This window comes from Epargyreus clarus, unplaced genomic scaffold, assembly GCF_041222505.1.
Source record: "Epargyreus clarus isolate Ecla_fem2 unplaced genomic scaffold, WU_Ecla_fem_2.2 ptg000004l, whole genome shotgun sequence".
Lineage (NCBI taxonomy): Eukaryota > Metazoa > Arthropoda > Insecta > Lepidoptera > Hesperiidae > Epargyreus > Epargyreus clarus.
Genome location: NW_027332212.1, coordinates 6,176,550 through 6,199,937, shown reverse-complemented (window position 1 = coordinate 6,199,937; position 23,388 = coordinate 6,176,550). Strand labels below are relative to the sequence as shown.

General features: G+C 38.4%; 1 protein-coding gene and 1 long non-coding RNA gene across 2 annotated transcripts; both read right to left on the bottom strand.

The window, feature by feature from the left end:
- Nucleotides 1–237: 237 nt before the first annotated feature.
- On the bottom strand, nucleotides 238–15,906 carry MED1 (Mediator complex subunit 1). The gene is made up of 13 exons (XM_073093019.1): nucleotides 15,499–15,906; nucleotides 14,052–14,185; nucleotides 12,836–12,959; nucleotides 11,868–11,984; nucleotides 11,476–11,614; nucleotides 10,986–11,229; nucleotides 10,605–10,734; nucleotides 10,383–10,505; nucleotides 9,743–9,923; nucleotides 9,008–9,245; nucleotides 6,219–6,406; nucleotides 5,319–5,730; nucleotides 238–4,488 (listed from the first exon to the last, which is right to left on the bottom strand). The coding sequence occupies exons 1-13, from the start codon at nucleotides 15,655–15,657 to the stop codon at nucleotides 1,881–1,883; spliced, it is 4,797 nt and encodes a 1,598-aa protein (XP_072949120.1). The 5' UTR covers nucleotides 15,658–15,906; the 3' UTR covers nucleotides 238–1,880.
- A 5,327-nt stretch (nucleotides 15,907–21,233) lies between these two features.
- Nucleotides 21,234–23,161, bottom strand: LOC140757208 (uncharacterized). Its single transcript, XR_012103949.1, has 3 exons — nucleotides 23,024–23,161; nucleotides 21,855–22,010; nucleotides 21,234–21,355 (listed from the first exon to the last, which is right to left on the bottom strand). It is a non-coding gene; the product is annotated as an uncharacterized LOC140757208 (long non-coding RNA).
- Nucleotides 23,162–23,388: the final 227 nt, after the last annotated feature.

Below are 23,388 nucleotides of genomic sequence, written 5' to 3'. Positions count from 1 at the left end.
CTACAACTTAAAATGGAGTTTAAATTTGTAGTTTGTTAGTACTTATTCATTAGGCTTTTATTCCTTTTTAGTTACTGTATACGCATCACATCACTAAACTATAACGGTACTATATTATGGAATAATCATGACAAGTACATAATAATGTTAATAAAAACGAATTTATTTATATTGTAATATTTAAAATATGTAATAAGATGTAGGTTAATAAAGACATAAATAAAAACAAAATATTCCTTTCATTTTTCATTACATTTATTTCTGAATATTTTTTTTTTCTAAAAGCATAAATGCCTTATCAGTTGTATTACATTTCATATTATAATATTTACATTGTATGTAAAATAGTTATTCGTCTACCCGCTACATCAGGTCTCCTACAAATCTAACTAAATCGTATTCGCTTTATGGCAGTTACGTTGAAAATAATATCATATATCAACAATATATTTAAAAAACATTTTGTGTAGTCTTTCTGAAGCTTTTTATTCTAGAAAACATAATACAAATAATGGACATTATATGTATTTTTACAAAATGAAACAAGCACATTTTCTTTCTGTAAATACGAAGCATTTCACAATTCAAAATTCTTAGATTTCTCGTTTAATATAAGAATACACTCATTGATAATTATGTAAGCAGCGGTTGATTACCTTATGATTATTAATTAAAATAAATTAAATACACGAAAACGAGACGTTACATTATAATTAATTTATAAATATTATAACCTATTTCCGTTTACCTTAAAACATATGAGTAAGTGATACTAACGACTTAATGATAAAATAGTATAGGTATACATCGTGGCAAAAAACTGATAAATGAAATACAAATCTGCGTAACACATTGACCTGACAAATGGACCTCGGCGGTAAAATAAAATTAAAAGAAACATTATCGTAGATGACGTACGACGTTCAACGTCAATGTTATCGTTAGTTCCAGTTCATTTTAGTTCGATCTGGCACGTTTATCATTGCCGATTGCAGTCTAAAATAACCTTAATTAAAATATATTAAAGTGTAATTCGAAGTTAGAGGTTTAATACCGTCAGCGACATTACCAGCGTGGGCTGTCGTTCGTGTTGTACGCCCCGTAGCGATAAGAGAGTGTTTTGTTTACATCAGGTCGTATCTACAGGTTGATTGCAATTATAAGGTGAAGGGTAAAACCCGGAAGTCAGCGAACGGTAAACTTTGAGGAACTTTGTAACTTACGGACATTTAAATATGTATAATACAGTATACAATTATATTATTTAAAACAATATTGTTAACTTTTGGTGTTTCGCTTGGACAAGTAACGAATACGAATTATTATTACAGCAGTTTTTCTATATTATAGTTCCTTTAGCTTTTGAACAGTTTGTCAGGTCAATGTTTAAGAAATATACGCGAAATTTAGCCTACGCTTACTTGTATTAAATAATGAGATTGATTCCCACCATCCACTTTTATCGATTTACATACATATAAATTGTATAATAGTGTTACAAGTAACTGGTAATTCCCACATACATATTTTACACAATTTACATAATAATACAGCTATATAATTTATATAAATTTTGAGACTAAGCAAGTAAATACTCTTAAACATAAGATAAATTACTGGTTGAACTCAATGGTTGGACTTAAGGGTTTATTTGCATTTAAAGACAGAGTGTACCAGATCTGTGCCTTAGCACACATATGAGTATTTTCCTATACTACAATATGTAGTGACGTATGATTTTTGTGACACAAACAGGCATACACGGGCTGTCCTGTCAAAATATGCTATAGAAAAACATAAGTATGCTGCTACGGCCCGTGTCTGATACGTTTAATGTCTGTAAATACAAATAAAACCTAAGAATGGGCTCTGTGCCGCATTCACTTGCCGGGACCGACTAACGCTTCGTCCATAAGCTCGTCGTCAGTGATGCAAGGTGAGTTTGAGTGTGGAGAGGGCGCCACGAGCGGAGATGGGGCGGGGCTCTTTGCTAGCTGTAGTGCTATCACAGGAGATGCGGGGTAAACCGGCCGTACTGCTACCACCCCGGACACTTTACTTCCCGATGACGAGGAAAAATCGAGTAGCATTTCTGCAGCCTCCTGGGGAGTCGTGGCTCCGCTGCGTGGCACCGACCCACTGGCTGGTGGCCTCATGCACGAATCCGCGCCCTTTCTGTCCTCCAAGCTACCCTTCGGTGCCGCGAATCCCTTCGACATATCCGTTTTGAAGTCTAACGGCATCATGGGAAAGGACCCCGAGTAGCCTTCTTTTGTATCGTCTTTATTTCGCTGTGGACTCTCTACTTTGGATATGCTATCCGCAAGGTTTTTTGAGAACTCGATAGGCCTGTCGGTTTGATCTGCTTTAGATGGCACGGTTTTTGGGCTCATACTGCCCATGTTTAGTAAAGGTTTTGGTACGTTTAGAGGATACGCAGATTTTTGTATCGGGTCAGAATTTCTAGCGTTCGAGTTGTCGAAATGCGAGAACGGATACTTATTTTGATCTAATGATCGCGAAAAGTCGTTCACCATGGAACGGTTATCGTATTGTGATGCTGGGCTATTTTTATCTGGAGTGTTTTGGTTTTTTAGCTTAGGGATTTGAAATTTACTAGTATCGAGAGGTTTGATCAAGCCTTCTACGAGGAAATTCGCGTCCTTTGAATTTTTAAACCTGTCCCCATCGACGTCATCCCTAGAGCCACTGGGACTTGAATGTCTTTCTGATTTAGAAGAAAATATAGATTTCTCTGAGTTACTCATAAGTTTGGTTCGAGCTTTTTCGCGTTCTCTTTCTCTTATCTTGGCAAGATCTGCGCTACTACTTTTTGGCGAACCCGAACTAGATTTAGATGCAGACTTGGATAAATTAATTCCAGTACTACTACTGCTGGACGATTTAGAATAAGGCACTTTCGACTGGCTACTTGAACCACTTGATCCCGACGTCTCTGAAGGACTCATGTTCGCTTTAGGCGGCGTGGAACCGGGCGTAACGTTGCCTGATTTAGACGATTGCATCGCTTGTGTTTTCTTCGAAGCAGGTCCACTAATAACTCCAGGTTTTAGTCCAGTGTGGGTTTTAGGCGAGCCCTGGCTAGGTGGAGTCAGTTGAGGAGATGACTGTTTACCAGAACTAGAGCTGCTATAGTTTAGCTTAGAACTGCTACTAGAAGATTCTTTGGATCGTGTTTTGTTTATAGTAATTTTCATTCCATCAAGGCTCGGTTTCACCATATACTCTTGATTCTTAATGTCATTGTTGATCTTCAACCCGCTAACTGAACTGTTTTTAGGATCAGAAAATTTATTGCTGCTACTCGAAGAACTTGATTTGGCAGTAGCCATTTCTGCATCCGTGCCACAATGTTGAGCGGACTTTAGTTTATCTATCACAGCACTGAGCGATCCTTTCCTGTTTCTAGCTTGACTTGGGGCATTCGACTTGTTCACTTCAATGTTTGGTGGGGATATGAGAGGCTCCGTCACTGGACTATCGCAGGTAACAGGAGTTATTTCTAATTGCTTCAGTTTCATTGGGTTTTTTAACTTAGGGCTACTTCTGTCAGAGCTAGAAAAAGACAAGCCGGAATGTTTTTTCTCTTTATCCCTCGACGTCATCGAGCTAGATCCGTAGCTGTCTTTTGAGATTTTTTTTGAGAGATCGTATCCCGTTGTTCCTGATTTCCCAGAGGGAGAGCCACTGGTTGCTGATTTTAAAGTGGACATGCTAGGTTTTCCCGACCCAGAGGAACTATGTTTAGGTGAGGAGATGCTGTGGTTTTTTGGACTCGAGTATCCTGGCAAGTGTTTAGGGCTGTTTTGGACCGGCGAATGCCTCGGACTACTGTGATGGCTGGACGTGCCCGACGGTTTCCCCATACCCTTAACCGTACTGGGACTTGGCGACTTCGTTATTGACACCGACCTACCGTGCGTTGGACTCGGGCTAAATTTTCGTAGAATAGAGTTTGGGGAACTCGGACGCATTGGGGAGCCATCTGTCGGCTTGATGCTGACTGACACTGGTTTTGTGAGAGGGTCTTGTTTCGGCGGGACCTTTTCCGGCGGACCCATGGAGTCGTCTCGTCGTCTTTTCTTCTTTTTCTCTTTACTGCGTTCCTCTCCGGATCTGCTGGACTTCTTTTCGGATCTTCGGTCATCCATGTTCTTTAGTTGCGTAGAGGAAATCGGTGTGATTGTAATAGAACTGGGTAGAGCTGCTGGCGCTGAAGCAGTTATCGGTATGATCTCAATACCTGGTCTTCGGTCCAAACAGAGCATTGAGGATAAATTTGAACCGGACCCACTGGTTGGAGTAGTGGAGGTTGACCCTATAGGAGTGATACTCACGGAGGACGGCATGTAAGGTTTACCCTCGGTGAGATCTAGCAGTAAGGAGGACGCACTCCTGCTACTACGGGACTCGCTGTCTTTGCTTTTAAGTTTTTGCCTTTTGTGCTCAGACTTGTGAAAAGAATTCCTGTAACAAACATGATTAATAAAATATATTTAACTAAGAATGTTGTCATAAAAATATCTATCTATGCTTATAGCAGCAGCGTCTTGTTCGAGCTTGAAGGGTTTGGTACAGCATAACACTCGCACGAGACGCGACTATTCAATGTTTGATGCATCTGTGGTCAACAATAGGGAAGACCTAAGTGAATTTGCTGTAGTCAACAATATCTGTGGTCAACAATAGGGAAAACCTAAGTGAAACTGTAGTGGGCACGCACCTCTGATTATTTAAAGTTATGTGCGTATTTAATTATCACTTGCTACACGGTGAAGGAAAATATCGTGAGGAAATCTACATACCTGAGAGATTTATAAAAAAAAAATCTCAAAGGTATGTGAAGTCTACCAATACGCACTTGGCCAGCGCGGTGGACTATGGCCTAATCCTTCTCATTATGAGAGGAGACCCGTGCCCAGCAGTGGGACAGTGGGTTGTTGATGATGCTGATGATGATAATGAACTGTAGTGACTAGTATAAAATGAGATGTGCCAGCCATTTCGTTAGCATGGGTTCAAGATATAATGGCAATTATACAACAGACGCCATCTATGAAACTCAAGGAGCAAAACCGTAAACTAAAATTCACCACTCTGCGTACACGTCATGCAATATTGATAATAGATTGACTTTAAATTGTTATAACTTTTGATAAAGTAGAACGCTTTGAATGTAATAAAGACAAAATGTTAAGTGAGTATACATACTATGAATAAATTGTAAATCAATTAAAGTGTTTGTTGCTATTTCAAACTTACAGACAGACATACAGACAAAAATTAAGAAAACATACCTGATTAAATCCTCAACGTCTCCATCATTCGAGTTGTCCATATCGGACGACGTCCTGTTATCTTGACCACCTAGCGCGTCCGTCGCATCCATACCCGACAGCTCCAAATCAGACGCGAACTCGTTCTGAGACACCGACGACTCCTGACCCTCTATATCATCATTCGTAGAGTTACTGTTCATAGTGTTATCGTCTTCGTTGGCATAACTCTCTGAATTGTCACTCTCACTGTCCGAGTCCATCATATCGTTCATCCCGGGCTTCCCTTTCTTCTGTGTGGACGGCCACATGCCGGAGTCGGATTTTCTCTTTTTCGGTTTCCGATCGTCTGACATTTGCGGCTTGCTCTCGCTAGAGCCGGTGTCCTGACACATCAACGTCATGTGATGCTGTTGTTCTGATAGATATGCACCTGGAAGATAAATACGGAACTATATTTGAGATATGCTAAACAGTGATAAAGCCCACTAGTTCCAATACCGTCGGACTATCAACGCGATTTTGTCTATGCTGCCTGCACCTTATACCTACGATGATGGTGTATGGTAGGATGTATAAGGTAGATTTAGTTAGCACATATTATTATACCACCTGATGAAAAGTGTTCATCACTTCATACTGACATTTGCAATACTAATGCTATAAGTTGCTAATACTTCACCAACTTTGAAAAACATGTTTTTGAACCTTGTGTAGCCCATAATTATTTGCATATCAGAATTATTAATGCACCGCTAATTTCAATGTAAATAATATTGCATATTTTTTTAATTCGTTTTTTTGGTGAATACTTGAAGAGAGAGTCCGTTCCATTATTTTCAAGCACGCAAATAATAGAAGGAAGAACAATAGTGTATTTGCTTTAAATATCTATTTCCTTCGTTCGTCGATGATACTAACCGCCTCCATGCGGGTGTCCGACGCCGCCCGGGTACATGGGGCGCGGGTGCGAGCCCGGCTCGTGCTTGACGTGCTCGCCGCCGGGGTCGATGCCCCCGAGGCCGCAGCTAAAATTTGAATCCAATGCCGAGTAGCTGCCGTTCATCTGCTTCGTGGCTGCCTCGCGCTCCCAGATCTTTACTAGGGACCTGTGGATTGATTTGAGTTGTGAATTAGATAGTGGGTGAAATAGGATAATTATCTATCTATCTGATATACCGGATTTGTAGGATAGATAGGCTTCAATATTTAAAAAAAATCCTAATAAAGAAAATTATTCTAAAAAAATATTATTAAAAAATAATACAGTGTAAACTCTATATAACGGCACTGAAGGGACTGTGCATTTTATGGCGTTATAGAGAGTGGTCGTTAAATGGAGAGAAGAAAAATCAGAATTAGAAGAAGAAAAAGTTTATTTCAGTCTAGTGTTAGTAGTTATGTACATAAAAAATAATCTTATTTGAACGCTATTGCGTGTAGTCTGTTATTTTTGTCTGACGTCTTTTGCTGCACCAGTAATTTTGTTGTACCTATTTTATTCATATCTTCTGATATTGAGGCATCTTGGTGACCAAGGAAGTAAAAGCACCAATTTCTTAGAAAGTTTCGTATGCATGATGCCGACAGTCGAGTTTATTGCGGGCTAGGATAATAAAGCGACAAAAGAACGTACACAGATGCGCAGTTTTTACTAATTTTAGCAACTTAAAAGGTACTTTTTATTACTCAGTTGTGGTCGTTATTGAGAGAGAGTGTAATGCTATGTAGAGTGTATCATTGTATGGAATACAAGCTAAACCAACTAAGCCAATTGTTTTCGACGCTTTAGAGAGTTTGTCGTTAAATCGAGTGACGTTACATGCAGTTTACACTGTATTAATACAGCTAAAATTTAATCGAACAATTCTTCACATTGTTTACACAGAATATGATGTACGAGGGTACGTTTTTAAGTTCGCGGAATGAGGGACAAGGAGCGAAAATAAAATGTCAAAATTATTTTTCTTTTTCTACATATTCTCCTGCAAGACGAATGCATTTTTCAGATCTTTGTATTAACTTATTTAAACCCTCATAAAAAAATGTTTTGTCCTTGTCGGAAAAATACGAGGAAATTGCGTCCTTTACTTCTTCGTCTGTAGAAAATTTCTTTCCACGAAGCTCTTTTTTCATTTTTGGAAAGAGATAATAATCGCTGGGAGCCAGGTCTGGACTATAGGGTGGGTGATTTAAAATATCAAAGCCCACCTTATGCAGGGCAGCCAGTGCAATACGGCTCTTGTGTACGGGCGCATTGTCGTGCAACAGCAGGACACCTCTGGATAATTTTCCTCGTCTTTTTTCTTTGATGGCTTCTTTTAACCGCTCCAAGATTGTTGCGTAATATTTTCCGGTTATAGAGACACCTTTATCTTTGTAATCTATTAACAAAATTCTTTCTGCATCCCAAAAGACTGTCGCCATGAGTTTGCCGGCCGATTGTGACACCTTAAACTTTTTAGGAGGTGCTGTACCCTTTTTATGCCACTGCATGGAGTCTTGTTTAGACTCAGGTTCATAATGGTGAACCCAAGTTTCATCTCCAGTAACAATTCGATTCAGTACAATATCCTTATCTTCTCCACAGAGGTTCAAAAACGCACGGGAACATTCAACGCGCTGTTGTTTCTGAGGCGGCGTGAGCATTCTCGGCACCCACCGCGCGCTGACCTTAGTCATGCCAAGATGGTCATGCAGAATTTTAAAAATGGTTGTATCCGATACTCCAACCATTTCTGCAAGCTGTTTCTTCTTTAGCCGAGCATCTTCCAGTACTAATTTTTCGACTTCCGCTATCGTTTCCGGAATGGTCACCTCAACAGACCGTCCTGGTCGTGGGTCGTCTTCAAGTGAATCCCTGCCTTGCTTAAAAAGGTTGTTCCACTTGTAAACCATCGTTTTTCCAGGGCAAGAGTCCCCGTAAACCGATGACATCTCTTCCATTATGATTTGCACAGACTTTCCTTGCTTGGTAAGGAACTTTATAACGGCGCGATGCTCGATTTTCTCCATACTTCCAATTTTCTTCCGGATTGAGTTGTTTAATTGTCGATAGTTTTAAAACTAATGATGCAATTGTGATAAAACTTTATATTTATACTATTTATGAGTCACTTAACACGTACCGCCCTTAACGAGCCCGCTATCCCCCTCCAACCCTGCCATTCCGCGGACTTAAAAACGCACCCTCGTATATGTTATGAATAGTTATAACTGTATGCTGTGTGTGTATAAGTACTCTACACCAAGACAAACTACATATAAGTGTCAACCATACAAATAAAAGCCGTGCGATGTGGAACAGACATAAAAGGCAACGCCGTACCTACGTACGTAATTACGTAGTGCGACGTGCAACGCTCCGTGTATTTTGGCGTTCGTTTTAAAAACAATCTCTTTACGTTAAGATAGCGACACGCTGTGCGAGCTCCGCTGAGCGTCTTAGCATCGCATCTTCAGCCCCGGATATTCAAGTTTTTTTAGGTGGGGCAAAAAGTGAAAAATGCCGCCCCCGACCACTTATATTTATTTTTACCGAACTATGCCTACGCGCCTTGTGGATAATAATGTTCGTGCGTAGTGTAGCTCAAAGTTAAGTAAGTGATGATTTGTCCATTCGTTGGCGGGGCATAGGCCCCGGCTTCCCCCCCTAGATCCAGGCCTGCGCATCACACCGTATTTATGGCGACATGACGCTCTACACATACCTCAGCGTGATGGGTATGGAGTGGCTCTTCTGCAGCACGCGCGTGATGTACTCGTCGATGTGGTCGCGCGCCTGGTGCGCGTGCAGCGTGTAGAGCGCGGCGCGGGGCGCGGCCGGCTCGCTCAGGTCCAGCTCCACCGTCGCCATGCTCTCGTCCAGCGGGTGCTCCAGCGAGATCGAGATGTGCTGCCACGACAGCGCGCTCACCTCGAACATTATCACGTTCTCGAGCTCCGTCACTGTCACAAATAACAAACATTGCATTAAAAATAGCCAATTCAAGTAAATTAAAGTAAATTCTTGCATTGTCGTGTTTCCCCTGCGCCAGTACAAAAGTGAATGCGTTACTGTATTTCCCCGCGCACTGTACCGAGTATGGTACGCAGCTCGTCGTCGAGTCACCAAATATTTCCCAGCCAGTTGAATATTCCCATTATGCAACATCTTCTTCGTATTTTTTTCGGTACTCGCGGTGTTTACATACTCGTCATTGATCGGTTGGTTTAACGCGACGACCTAAATGTTTTATGAGACACAGACAGTTTGTCTGGTTAAATAGACTTCTTGGGTGTATTCGTTATTTGCCACAGTGCGCGTCCGTATTCGTCCGCGTATCTAAGTGCTGCACTAAACATTTGGCAAACACAGACGAATAGGCAATACGTGTGTTTAAATAGCCTACTCGCATGTATTCGTTACTCGTCACTACGCTCGCGTGTGTCCGTCAGTGGGTTACCGTGCTTGCCCTGCGCGCGCACGCAGCTGGCGACGAGCGCGTTGAACAGCTGCTGCTGGCGGAGCGCGGCCAGCAGCGGCGGCACGTGCGACGGGTGCGTGAACGGCACGCTGCTCACCGCCGCGCCCTCCAGCCCGCGCGACTCGCACAGGAAGTAGCACTGCGACTGCTCGGGTAGGTTCTGTGAACAAAAAAAAAACATAAGTGGTAAAATTGAAAAATAAAACCCTTTGGACTGGTATGCACGATAGAAGTTATACTTCTTTTTTGTAATTTATTAAAAAAAGAGTCTTTACACACACGTAAGAAGACACTATTAAGGCGAAAGTAAGGATTTTGTAAATATTGGTATGTAATGTATTCGACTCGGCCGAAACGTACTATATAGCATGTTATGTCATATCACACCTTTTGTTTTTTGTTATCGAGGGGGAAACCTTCAAAATGTACCCCGTGCCGTGGGAGCGACACAGGGTTATGTGGGATTCTTATGTTCTATCACACCTAAGTAATAAAATATTTCAAATTACTTTTTTGGTAACCTTCGGTTAAAAGTAATTTTATAACGTCAAGTTTGTGACAATTCTCCCATATTTTTTCCGAAATGCCCCAAAAGAAGTATAAGTACAATAATACTTACCACAAATAGTCCTTTACTGAGATTCAACTCGATATTCTTTCCTGGCACCAATTTGTTGTATGCCTGTTGAGCTACCAGGCCTAGCATGGGTTTCGCGTTTGCCCAATCGCCAGATACTTCCACCTTAAATATAAAATGAATATTACTCTAAAGTTTAGACTAAATAACCTTAACCAAAAGAGTTAAAGGAAGCAGACGCACTTTGCCAGTCTGGTCACTTACCTCTGTTGTAGCATAAATCAGCTTAGCAAGACCTGCGCACAATGGCATTGGCTGGGATAGTTTAAGAGTGAAACATGCTGGCAGCATAGAACTATTTTGGGGCACCAATTGCGCGTATACTGGACCGTTCCTGAGAAGTGACAATAAGAACAATTTTAAAAGGATTAATATTCTAATGATAGACATTTTATAGAATTGTAACCATACAATAGAAAAATTTGTTATGGTCAGTTAAGTTCCAAAGTTCACTTTGTTGACAATTACTAGTTATTAATTAGTTATTAATAGTTCATGTATAATCATATAAGAGTATTATAAGGCATATCCTTGAATATTTAAAACATGTATATAGTTTACTACTGTATATGTAAATGTACTCACCCTTTACCCGACCTCTGCCCAGATATGATAGGCGCTAACTGCAGTTTGTTCGCAGTAGATCCTTCTAGAAGTACGGTGGCTGAATGCCCCACTGGCGTATACGTAGGGGCTACTAGAGGCGAGAGTGAACTGGACCCAACTGTCTTCCCAACCGTGAGCAGCTCTACAGTAAGGGGTTGGAGACCCTTATCCTTGTCAAGAAGTTCGTACGGGGAAACAAAGTATGTTAAGCGCATGGCGTGTCCTGAAATGTGTCAAGCAACAATAAAATGTTACTAGTATTTCAAACCTTATTCTAATTAGTACTCATAAACAACGAAACAATGATTAAGATCTTAAAGTCACATTACTATACTTTCTATTTCATCTTTATATTTACTATCATCACAAACAATTAATTTGAAGAATAAAACAAAAGTGTATAAGCTAAATTTATTGGATTTTTTTTTGGTTCTGGGTGTTTTTGGAATTTTCATTTGGAAAATAATACCTCCCCTCCGCTTCTGCAGAAAACCGATAGGACTCTTGTGTACTTGGGTCCATGGATCTTTGATAAAACTTTGAAGCTGCCTGAGGGCGCATAAGTCTTCTTCCAAACTCTGAAGGGCACTGAATGCTTTGCATTTTACCTAGAACCAGCGTAAAATGTTAGATAATTAATAAACCATAACAAAACATATTTTAAATGTACAACATGGACATCCATAACTGGCTTTGCTTCCTAAGAGTTGTGATAGAATGCCTAGGACATTTATTTGCAAAATAATAAGAAGCAGATGTGGTTTAGGCATCCTGTCTAAATACTAAGAGGTTTCCACATTAATTTTCCAGTGTAATTTGTTGGGGTTAAAAGAAACAAATAAGAAATGTTCATGTACTTACCTTCTTTTCAGCATTTAGCAGATATACAGCAGTAAGCCCTTCCAGCTGTGCCGTGAAGTCCGCAAAGTCCCCGCGAGAGATACATTGAACTAGTTCTTCACAGCTCTGTTGCTCTATCTGTTGACATGATATAAAAAAGAGTATTACTTTTATATTATGTAGAAAGAAATTGTTTTACGATGTAATGGCATTATGTCGCGATTATCTTGCAAATGCTTTTTTTCTGCATTTTGTCTAATTCAGCAATGTACAGTGACATATATGTACAGTGGTAGATGTTATAGATGTTTTCGTAGATGTAGCACCAAAAATAGCATTTATATATACAATATTTTATTTCACTTATTCTTTATATATTTTTATTATAAATATTTATACCCTTTTTGCTTAAAGAAGGTGGCAACCATAAGAGCCGGTCCACACGGCGCGTTGCGTCAGCGTTGCGTCGACGTAGCACTGTCGCTGCGTCGTTTTACATACTAATAATCATAGTGTACACACGATGCGCTGCGTCGACGCAGCGCATACGCGACTGAACTGCAGCGCACGAGACGAATCGGGCGGGAGAGTACTCATTGCGTCGCCGGAGCGGCAGCGTTCAGTTGTTTATGCGTTGATAAGGAACGCACACGCAAGCTGATCTCGCTTATTTTTACGTATTTTGACGGTGACGTAGTAATAGCAGCAATGCCAGACGTCTTTTCCGATCCATGCTTTCTATAGAATGACTGCTACGATTACTTAAAATGCTCCCGGCAACGGTGCGTCGCCGTTGCGACGACGGAGCTTTACGACTACGTCGTAGTAACGCTGCGTTGGCGCAGCGCCCGTGTGGCCGGCTATGCGTCAAAACCTTTGCGTTGCGACGACGCAACGCAATGCAACGCGCCGTGTGGACTGGCTGTAAGACACAGTATCTGTGTAGGCATCATTTAACTTAATTATACATACATAATGATGAATCTTACCTTGCCCTCATGATGAATTTTAACATCTTTGATGTTTCCTGATGATTCGACAAGAATTTCTAAATAAAACATATCTGAAGATATAAACAAATTAACACCTGATGTACCTACAACAAATTTTAACCTGTAACAAATATAACCAATACTTAGTAAAATTTAACACCTCACCCTCGCAACTTGTATTCTTGTTTGTATTTTTAATTTTTATTTTCAAAACATTTTGTAATATTATAACTTCTATCATATTAACCATGATACAAACATATTATGTACAATTATTTGTTATATTAATTAAGGTATGTTGTAATTGATCATTTAATTCAAAATGAATGACCATTATGGTGGTTCCAGCTTAGTCCTCAGGGGTAGCGGTGCATCTGTGGCCGACCTCAGGTAGGAATATCTAATCCTATCTGGGGTTGATTACAGATGTCCATGGGCAGCAGTAGCCACTTACCATCAGGTGGACTGCATGCTCGTCTGCTACTCCTATATTATAAAAAAAGAAATATATATTTTTAAGCAATCTATTCAACTTCTTGTTAGTATTTGTGGACCGTATTTCTTGTACCAAATCAATAAAAAACTTTGTTTCTGCTTAAGATGTTTATTTCGCATGTATTCTTGCAGAAGGGCCAACCAGAAGGGACGATGTTGTGACATTCCTTACATAAAATTACAAATATTAAATAATTACAAATATTAATGTTGCTACATTTTTGTCTATCAAAGATTTGATTTGACAACATATAGTAGGAAGAAATTGTTATATTTTAATCTTTAACAGGTCATCAACCCATTAGTGTCCCACTGCTGGGCACGGGTCTCACCTCAGACAGAGGGATTAGGCCATAGTCCACCGCATTGGCCAAGTACATACATGGTAGACTTCACACACCTTTGAGATTTTTTTATAAATTTCTCAGATATGCAGGTTTCCTCACTATGTTTTCCTTCACTGTTTAGCAAGTGATAATTAATTTCTAATACGCACATAACTTTGAAAAATCAGAGGTGTGTGCCTGGAAAATGAACCTCGGACCCCTCGATCGAGAGGCCGAGTTTCTTAACCACTAGGCTATCACTGGATTATTAATACCATATGGTTATGAAGTAGTGTGAAAATTATGTGTAGCACATATAATGACAAGCTAAGGTTCAGCTGTATTGAAAACTTTTTTAATACTTTCAATTATACTCAAGAATAGTTACTTACCCAAGCTGTCTGGAGAGGCAGTCAAGCCTCTCGATAAGGCTCTGCAGGGAGCTAACTTTAATGCAGTGTTGCAAACTGTCCAAGCACCTTTGAAGGATCATTCGGTCAGCACTGTCCACTGCCCACCTCTTATCCTGTAAGAATAAAGACAATAAGTTGACAGTCCATTGGCTATTATCAAATGAGTGATAGTTGTGTAGGCCACACCCTTACAGCTTAACCTACTAAGTAATAGCTTAATCTGCTGCTGCTTGGATGCTTAAAATGATATTTGCCGATGAATATAATTGAATTTGAATTTGCAAAATCTGACAACAGTTGATTGTTAACATGTTTTTATAGTTTCATAAGCTACTATTGACTATTATTTAAAATTGAAGAGAGGAGCTTACAACACAAATGAATAATTACAATATTCAATAAATTCTTCTGATTTATAAGATCATATATACAACAATCATGGAGTTTATAGGATATTATCAGGAAGCCTACAGACACATCTAGCCAACCAGGTACAATTGGAGTACATTAAGTTGGCTAGAAATGCTTAGCTGTACATGGAATTAAACCCAGGACCATTCTTCAGACTGTAGTCTAGTAAAAATTGCTGCTACATGACCATAATAGGTTGAACTTTCTTAGTAAAGCCGTTAAACTTAGCACAGACTTAAAATATTTGTATAATTTTTTTTTATATTTGAGCCTAACAATAAAGCAGGCGTGCTACCTGATGGAAAGTAGTCAATGTCGCCTATGAACATTTGCAACACCAGAGGAGTCGCCAATGCATCGCCGGCTTTGAAGGAGAGCTCGTTTTGCACCTTCTTTGAAGAGCCTCATGTCATAGCGCTCTGGGAATACCTCAGGAGGAAGTTCATTCCACATCCTGCACATTCGTGGCAAGAATGTCCGTGCAAACCGAACCGTGGAGGACCGCCACGGGTCCAGTTGGTGTGGATGGAACTTCATACTTTGGCGAGTGGTGCGAGTGTATGAGTTCTCTTTGTAGAAAAATTAGTGTTTCTTACTGAAATTTCTATTCATATAATAGAAATGTTAGTATGCTAATATTGAGGTGGTGGTGGATATCGAGCGTTATTAATTTTAAAGACTTAAAAGGGCCTGTGGACATGTAAGTATAGTTCATCGTCTAATGTGCTACAGCTACACATGAGCTTTGGTCTGGTCCAGTACATTCTACCAATTCAGTCTTTTCTTAACTTTCTCTCTTCATTTCTACATGCCCAGTGTTCAGGTTCTGTTCAACTCCGTCTAGCCACCTGAGTTTTGGACTTCCACGGTTTCACTCATTCGATTTACTGTTTGGAAGACGTTTAGGTACTAGGTTTTACCCTTCCTTTCTACATGCCTTGCCCAACGTAGTGAATATAGATACTTGAGGTTTTTAGTATGTAATGTATATTACAAGTATATGTTCGCTACTCACCAACATAGCCATTCGCACGGCTTTTGAGGTTTCGCTTAGATTTTTGTACTGTGACGTTTTCGATCTCAGCTTTTCCATAAGGATTTCCTTCTGAAGTTCCTTCGATTTATCATTTAGCCCGTTCGCGGATGCCATCGTTGCAACTTTCGTATCCGTCATCTTATCGATAAACGTTTAATAAATACAACAACAAACACAAAATTGATAACACAAGTAAGCGAACACACCACAAGATCTTTCAATTTTAGATGATAATTTATATTCACTTTATACAGCTTTACTCTTGTTTTTATGTAATAATATCCATTAAATATCAATCATTCTACAAATAAAACTGTATTTTTCACGATTATTTTATAAAAAGCAAATTTTATCTCTATTCTCAGGCAAAATGAAGCAAACTGTCAAATTGTCATTTTCATGCGATGCCATTTGCTTTGACTGTAATATACGGCAAAATTAAGAAGTTAGGTACATTTGTCAATCATGGCGCTACTGGGCTCTGGAATGCTAAAAGATAAAAAGAGAGACAAATATAGTTTATCCATTATCTCGCCAGCGTTTTATTTTAGTCCAATAAAATATGCCAACAGTAGTGTATCGTTCCGAAATCGTTATATTTATTTCAGAATGATACGACATTGTTAATTTTTTTTTATAAATACTTGCTTATTATTTAAGTATGTTTTGCTGATACTGATCAGAAAAAATATTATTAGAATTTTCTGATTAATTATTTATCGACATTGAATTTCGATAAATATTATTCACGGGCTCCTTTAGTTGTGTCATATTGACAACAGCTGTCATTGACAACTATGACACTATTGACAATATTTACCCACACCATGCTATGCATATGCACTTTGCATATGCTACAGGTGTTTTGTGTCTATAGCGCACGGTTGGGTATTGTTTCATGTTCTTTTTAATTTTTCTGTACCCGTGGAAGGGGGGGGGGGGGGGTGGCACTGGCCATAGTAAGGGTTCGTACACAAAACTGCGATGCGACGTCGCATCGCAAAAATCTGCGAGCTCCCTCGACGCATCGCAAGAACTTGCGAATTGATTCGCATCGCACAGTCGTTGTTGTTGTTGGTCACCCTGAGAGACGCTACGCCGCACGATATCGCATCGCAGCAATTCGCATCGCAATTTTCTGCGTTGCGAATTCGCATCGCGTCGCATCGCAGTTTTGTGTTCGAGCCCTAAGGTTAAAACTACTAAGGAATGGAAAAAATTAAATAGCATATTTATCAATATTCTGCGTAATATATTTTACATCGTAATTTTATTTAATTAAAGCAAAAATTAACACCTTTTTAAGGCAAAATTGAAAAATCACTGATATAGCTGCGGCATATTCTGCGAATTTTGAATTTCTAGGCTTGGGGTTCAGTTGCTCTTCCTGTTCCTCCCAATAACGTCACCCTTGTCCAACAAGATTTCTTGAAGAATCTGTATTTAGCCATGATTTAGCCCAAAAAACTACAACACGATTCTATAGGGGTAGCCCATTAGGTAGAAAATACCCGATTTCTTTTAATTCATACCTAAATAAATTACATTGTATTACATTTAGGGTAATTTGACTTTTCACGATTTTTCTATTCTTCCAAATGAAATCATTATTTGCGATTTTATTGCGCTCTAAAGGATTTTAGTGCGCTGAGAAACGATGTCGTTATCGTTTCAAATCCAATTCTTGGAATTTATTTGTTTATATTCAAAGAAGTTGGAAAGTTTAGTATAGATGTTACAGATTTCTTGGTTTGTAAGCAAATTTTGTAGAGATTAGTTTTATATGAGTGAAATGAGAATTAACACAATATTGTGAAGAAGATATAGACTTAAAAATCAGCAAATACGTGCTTGTGGTAAGAGCATCACACTGGTTAGGCCATCAGCTGAATGCCTATAAAAAGTTTGAAGGCAATGATATAGCAAGTTCAACTATTTTATTGGCTGATACTAAATCGTTGTAATATTTATGAATCACGCTATCGAAGTTTTCTCAATATCTTGTACATATGTATATCTCCAGCTCCAACATGAAACTATTGGAGCACGGTCACTCCCCGGGTATAACCTATAATGTAGTTCAGTCCATGTTGTATTCTTTGTGTAGAGTCATCTCTTTTTTGACTCTAGACAAAGAATACAACCCTTCTGAAAGTTAGCGATGGTGGCAACCTCACTCGCAGGGCTGACTGCGGCGTTACAATGTTCTCATTTTACACATTTTACACATACATTCTCTTTCTAGGAAGCAGCTGCATACTCTAAAGCTTAGGCTACATACACATTCTACAGCTACATACTTTACATCTAAAAATAAGGAGCATACACAAAATTAAAAAAAAAAAGTGTATAAAAAAAGTGATATGTTGTTGCATATTAATATTCTGGTAGCGCCTGATAAAATGTTCCAAAGAATGACATTATAAAAATATCCGAAATATACACTTCCTTTTCATTTATTTTTTTCTTTAGGAACAATGATTCAGTATGACTGTCGTGGTGCGTCTTTTCTAACTATTTCCATTAACGCCTGCTTAGTGTTATTCTTCGCCAATGTGGTTCCGCTGTTATTTTTCAATTTGTCTTACAATCATATCATTTTGTTTTTTCGACTACTTTTCACATTTATTGGGTACTATTATGTAACAATCCTGGTACATGTTTCTCTCTTATTGCGCACCATATGGTCGTTACACTTCCACTTTTGTTGGTCCACTCGTGTCAGCACGTTGGTGAGTATTGTCATTGACCTAAGATCAGTTGGAGACCAGATCTACACAATAATTAAATCATCATCATCAACCCATTGTTTTCCCACTGCTGGGCACGGGTCTCTTGTCAGAATGAGAAGGATTAGGCCATAGGTCCACCGCGCTGGCCAAGTGCGAATTGGTAGACTTCACATACCTTTGAAAACTATTTTTTTTAAGATTTCTCAGGTATGCAGGTTTCCTCACTATGTTTTCCTTTACCGTTAAAGCAAGTGATAATAATTTTCTAACACTCACGTAACTTTGAAAAGGCAGAGCCAGAGATTTGAACACAGAGGTTAAGAAACACTAAGAAAGAAACACACTAGGCTATCACTGCCATAATTAAGAATCGTGTCTTTATTCTGGCCGCCCATGACCTTACGACACTGGTTTAACATTATTAATACCTATATTTGGTTTAATACCGGAGATGAAATAGGACGTTCCATCAAAATTATCGAAAGAGCTGACAGAGGGCGCATAATATAAACGGTACAAGAGTACGGGAATTTTATTGGTAGGAATTTATTTTCGCGAATTGTTTCAATGATGTATCCCACTCACGTGTGCTGAAGTAAAGGATCAGGCGCGGGATAAGTGAGAGGAAAGGCTAACGAATCTAATTAAGGTTGCTTTCTGCTCTCAAGTCTCTTTGAAACCCTTAAAGGGCGGATCATACCTTTTTATAAAGTTACCTCAGATGATATCCGAAATAAGTAACAATATTTTTTTGAATAACTTATAAAGGTAAACGCAATATACGTATACTTGTATGTATCATCATTTTTCATTTAATTTTATGCGTTAAACGAGCTAAATAAACATTTGTGTACCTACTTTTCAGTGTTTATCTTGATTACCTTTGATGGGTGCAGCCCCGTCTACACAAAACTTCTGGATCGGCCATTGTCTCCATATTAAAATACAGCGGCAGCATAAACACTGCGAGTTTTGTACTTAATCACTAAAGCTACCAGTCGTTCAAGCAATATTAACTAATGGGGTCAGACAACAGTAGCTTTATTTGTAATATAGGAGCAGCAGACGATCATGCAGTCCACCTGATGGGAAGTGGCTACTGTCGTCCATGCACATCCCTAATCAACCCCAGACAATGGTGACGAGACAAAATTCCTGCGCTGATGTCAACCACAAATGCATTGCTACCACTAACGACTAAGTTGGAATGCGTCGGAAGACTGCATGCACGTTTGTAACATCTATTTAAAAAAAAAGATTAAAACATGGGGAGAAACTTTTGAATGTCGTAAGGAATATTTCTAATTTAATAGAGTCTGCTTCCATTTGCAAAAATTGAGTTAATATTTTTCCTTTAACCTCTGTCCCACTTTTACTTTCGAGTGGCTGTCAATAAAAAAATTTGCACCGATATAATTTTATCAATACTTCATTAGGTACGTTCGCTGAAACAATTTCATGACTCTTTTATTGGCAAGATACGGGATGCCTTAAATGTCTTATAGGTATAAGTGAAAAGTAGAATGCATAGTAAAAAGGGATATATACTTAATAAAATTTGTTATATTGAGGTTTTCACCATGCTTCAAGTACGCAAAAAAGAATTTTTTTATAAAGACCCGATTTATTTGTTTGTATTATTGACTCCTCAAAATACAAAATCGTGTAAGTACTTATAATATAGTTACTACTAATCTGTCTGTGACAAAATATCAGATATAGGAGGCCCTTTCGACCTTTTTTAAAAACTACATAAGTACTTTTTATAAGGAAAACCTTTTGTTTCGCCATCACATTATTTGAAAGCCTACGTTCGGCTGGACTATGCCCAAAACGAAACAATTGGGTCCAGACAGTAGTTTCCAGTGTCTACTATACTCCAGGTGTCATGCCAAGTCTAGCTAAAATATATTAAATAATTCTAAAGCTCAAACTGCAGCAAAACCTTATTAACTTGTTTGTCTTCTGTATTAAAAATTATTACATAACTTAAACTCGATGGATGAAAAAGTTTTGCCTTCGAAGCCCATAAGTGAGAGTTATGGGAGGGCCCAAATAATTTCCAATTTATTATTTTTATCTCGAATGAACCTTATATAAACTTAAATAATTCCGTGAATAATTATAGATATGAATGAGTATAGACATAAAAGTTTAATTGTTAGTAAATTAAATGTCTTTTGGTAAATGATAGACAGATCTATCAATCTTTGCACCTATATCTTTTAGGATCATGTCAAACATTGCACACGATGATAACATTTAATTTGATTTGAAATAATTTCATTAACTCATGTGTTTTACGCTTTAATAAAATGAAGGAGCTTTATTTTTTGTATTTACAAAGGTACAGTACAAGTATCCGACTTGATGGAGGTTTTCTTCAAAATAGCGAAATAAATAATGAAAAGATTTATTCTTTAACACCTAAATATGCTGTGCTTTCATCTAAAACTAAATAGTATACGAGTACTACTACTACTTAGTGCTTTACAAAATCTTTTTTCCAATTTTTACTAAATATTTTTAAGCTATTGCATAGCTTTTATCGCGCGCCTTGAGCGTGGAGACCGAATCCAGAAATTCCGTAACGAAAAAAACCTAACACCCCTCACTCCGACCTGCACTGGTCCACCGGTTAATGACTTTTTGTATACTGCATAAATAAAATAAATATATAATTGTAATTGCATAAGTTGATAAAAAATGCTATGCAATAGCTTTACCGCGGCAGTCTCCGAGTGCCACGCGTATTTTTATTATAATTTTATTATAATTTTTTTTTTATTATACTATGTTGGAAGTAATCGGTCTCTATCTCTATGTACAAGAAATTGGAAGAAAGACCAACATTTATATCATAGAAATTCGACCAATTCCTTTACGTGACTGTGATAGGAATTGAACGTATTCCACTACGCCTTTCTGGTTGGTTTCGTACGTATTGTGATGTCGACCTTATACGATAAGATGCGGACTTTCGTGCCAGTTTGGAAGACGTTTATGTCAGCTTTGGTTTTCATAGTAACCGACGCCCAAGTAAACGGTAGCTTGTACGGAAAATTCTCCATCTGAATCGTCAGGTTGTGAAAGTCATGCCTTCCCTGTAACAAAATTTAAAACAACTTGACAAGATAAACAAATTTGCACTAGATTTGCCTTACGTTCATAGGGAATTCCAGATTTTGGTAAAAAATGCCTTTTAACCAGAGGTAAGCTGATTTTGTCAAATTAATTTTATCGAATTAGTCTGCACCTTGGCTTGTAAAGGTAGGTGAAAGAAGCCTTTGTGGCTCGACTCTGAAGGCGCCACTGCCACTCATAATATTTGGTCTAAAAAATGCACAGTTGAGCGTTACATGTTCTGGGTATGGCAAGGGAAATACAGTTAGCTGAAACATTTTAACTTAGTCCTCAGGGGAAGCAAAGTAGCATCGCGTCTCGGTGGTACTTTAACTTTATTTGGGAATGATTAGAACCCCACTTAGTCACGCTCATTTGGTACCTCAGTATTAAAAAAGTCACCATCGTTCAACTTCTGTTTAATTTCTATTCTGAATGAGTTGTAAAGATTGTAAGAAAAGATTAAATATATGTTCTTACACGTTTAAAAGGACACGACCATCCGGCGGGAAGTTGCCTCGAAATCATTTGACCGAGGTAGACTTCATTGTACAACAGGTCGCATAATTTCATTGAAAAGGTGATAGGAGTAGGCTGGTAGCCACTGCTCAGATGTTCCATTAACACGAAATGAACCTGTCGTGTAAAATTAAGAAGTTACATAAATATATACCTATTCCTCCATAATAACAGCAGTGTAAAACGCTGCTGTGTTGTGATTTGAAGGATGTAAGTGAGACATACTTTAGAGACTTTCCAGTTTGCACCATAAAACTCGGGTAGGAATTTAATCTTATCTGGGGTTAATTACAGATGTACATGGGAGGCAGTAGCCACTTACCATTAGGTGGACTGCATGCTCGTCTGCTACTCTAATATTATAACATATATAATTAAACTATATACCCACGTGTGCGCTAATGGGAATCAAGATGTCAAGAATGAAATTCCTACGGGCCATTTTTTAGTCACACGTAATGATGCCAGCGCGAGAGCTCATTTACTTTAAATTATCTCGGTAAGATAATGTGTAGGTATATTTATTTTGAGATTTCTTTGAGAAATGACTTTAACTAAATTATTAAATATATACAGGATGAATTTTTCAAACGGGCCTCCAGGGCCAAATCCGAAACTATAAGCGAAAGCGAAAGCGATTAGCGAAAAATGCTGAAAGGAGTTACGAGGCCGATTTTAATAAAAACTAAAACTGCATCATTACTTTTTTAAAATATCTTTTTCCCTGGCCGGGAATCGAACGAGTTTATTTTGAAAAAAATTACACCCTCTATATTATTTCACTATCTCATAGTGTTGCTTATAAGGATCAAACTCTGGGAAGTAATGTTATGTGACAAATTAAAGGAAAAGGAAAATTTTGAAGAAAATACGTATGAAAAATTCCGTTTGAAAAATTCACCCTCTATATACAGAGAAAAAATATGTATTTTCTTAAAATTGAGGCTTTTCCTTTAGTTTGTCATTTATCAATACTTCCCAGATTTTGATACTTATAAGCAACACTATCAGATAGTGGAATAAATATTTCTAAATAAAAACCTGATGAATTTATGATATTAATGTTATAATTGCCTGAAATCAGGATTTCAAGCTCCTAGATTAGAGGTTAGCTACAAAATTAGAATTACCGTAAAATTGTTACCAGCAGCTGCTAGAAGGTTGACGTCAAAGTGTATCATATAAGGACTTTGTCGACTCAGTTTTCGTATTTCAAGTTTTATATAAGAAATGTACGATGTATTATAAAACTCTATTACCGGCCGTTCAGCAATAACTTCCATAGCCTGAAAAATATAAATTCTAATTATAAAAAAATCTATTAATAAAAAAAAAATAAGGTCTATTTTTTATAATATAGGAGTAGCAGACGAGCATGCAGCCCACCTGATCGTAAGTGGCTACTGCCGCCTATGAACATCTGTAATCAACCTCAGATAGGATTAGTTATTCCTACCTGAGGTCAGCCACAGATGCGCCGCTACCGCTGAGGACT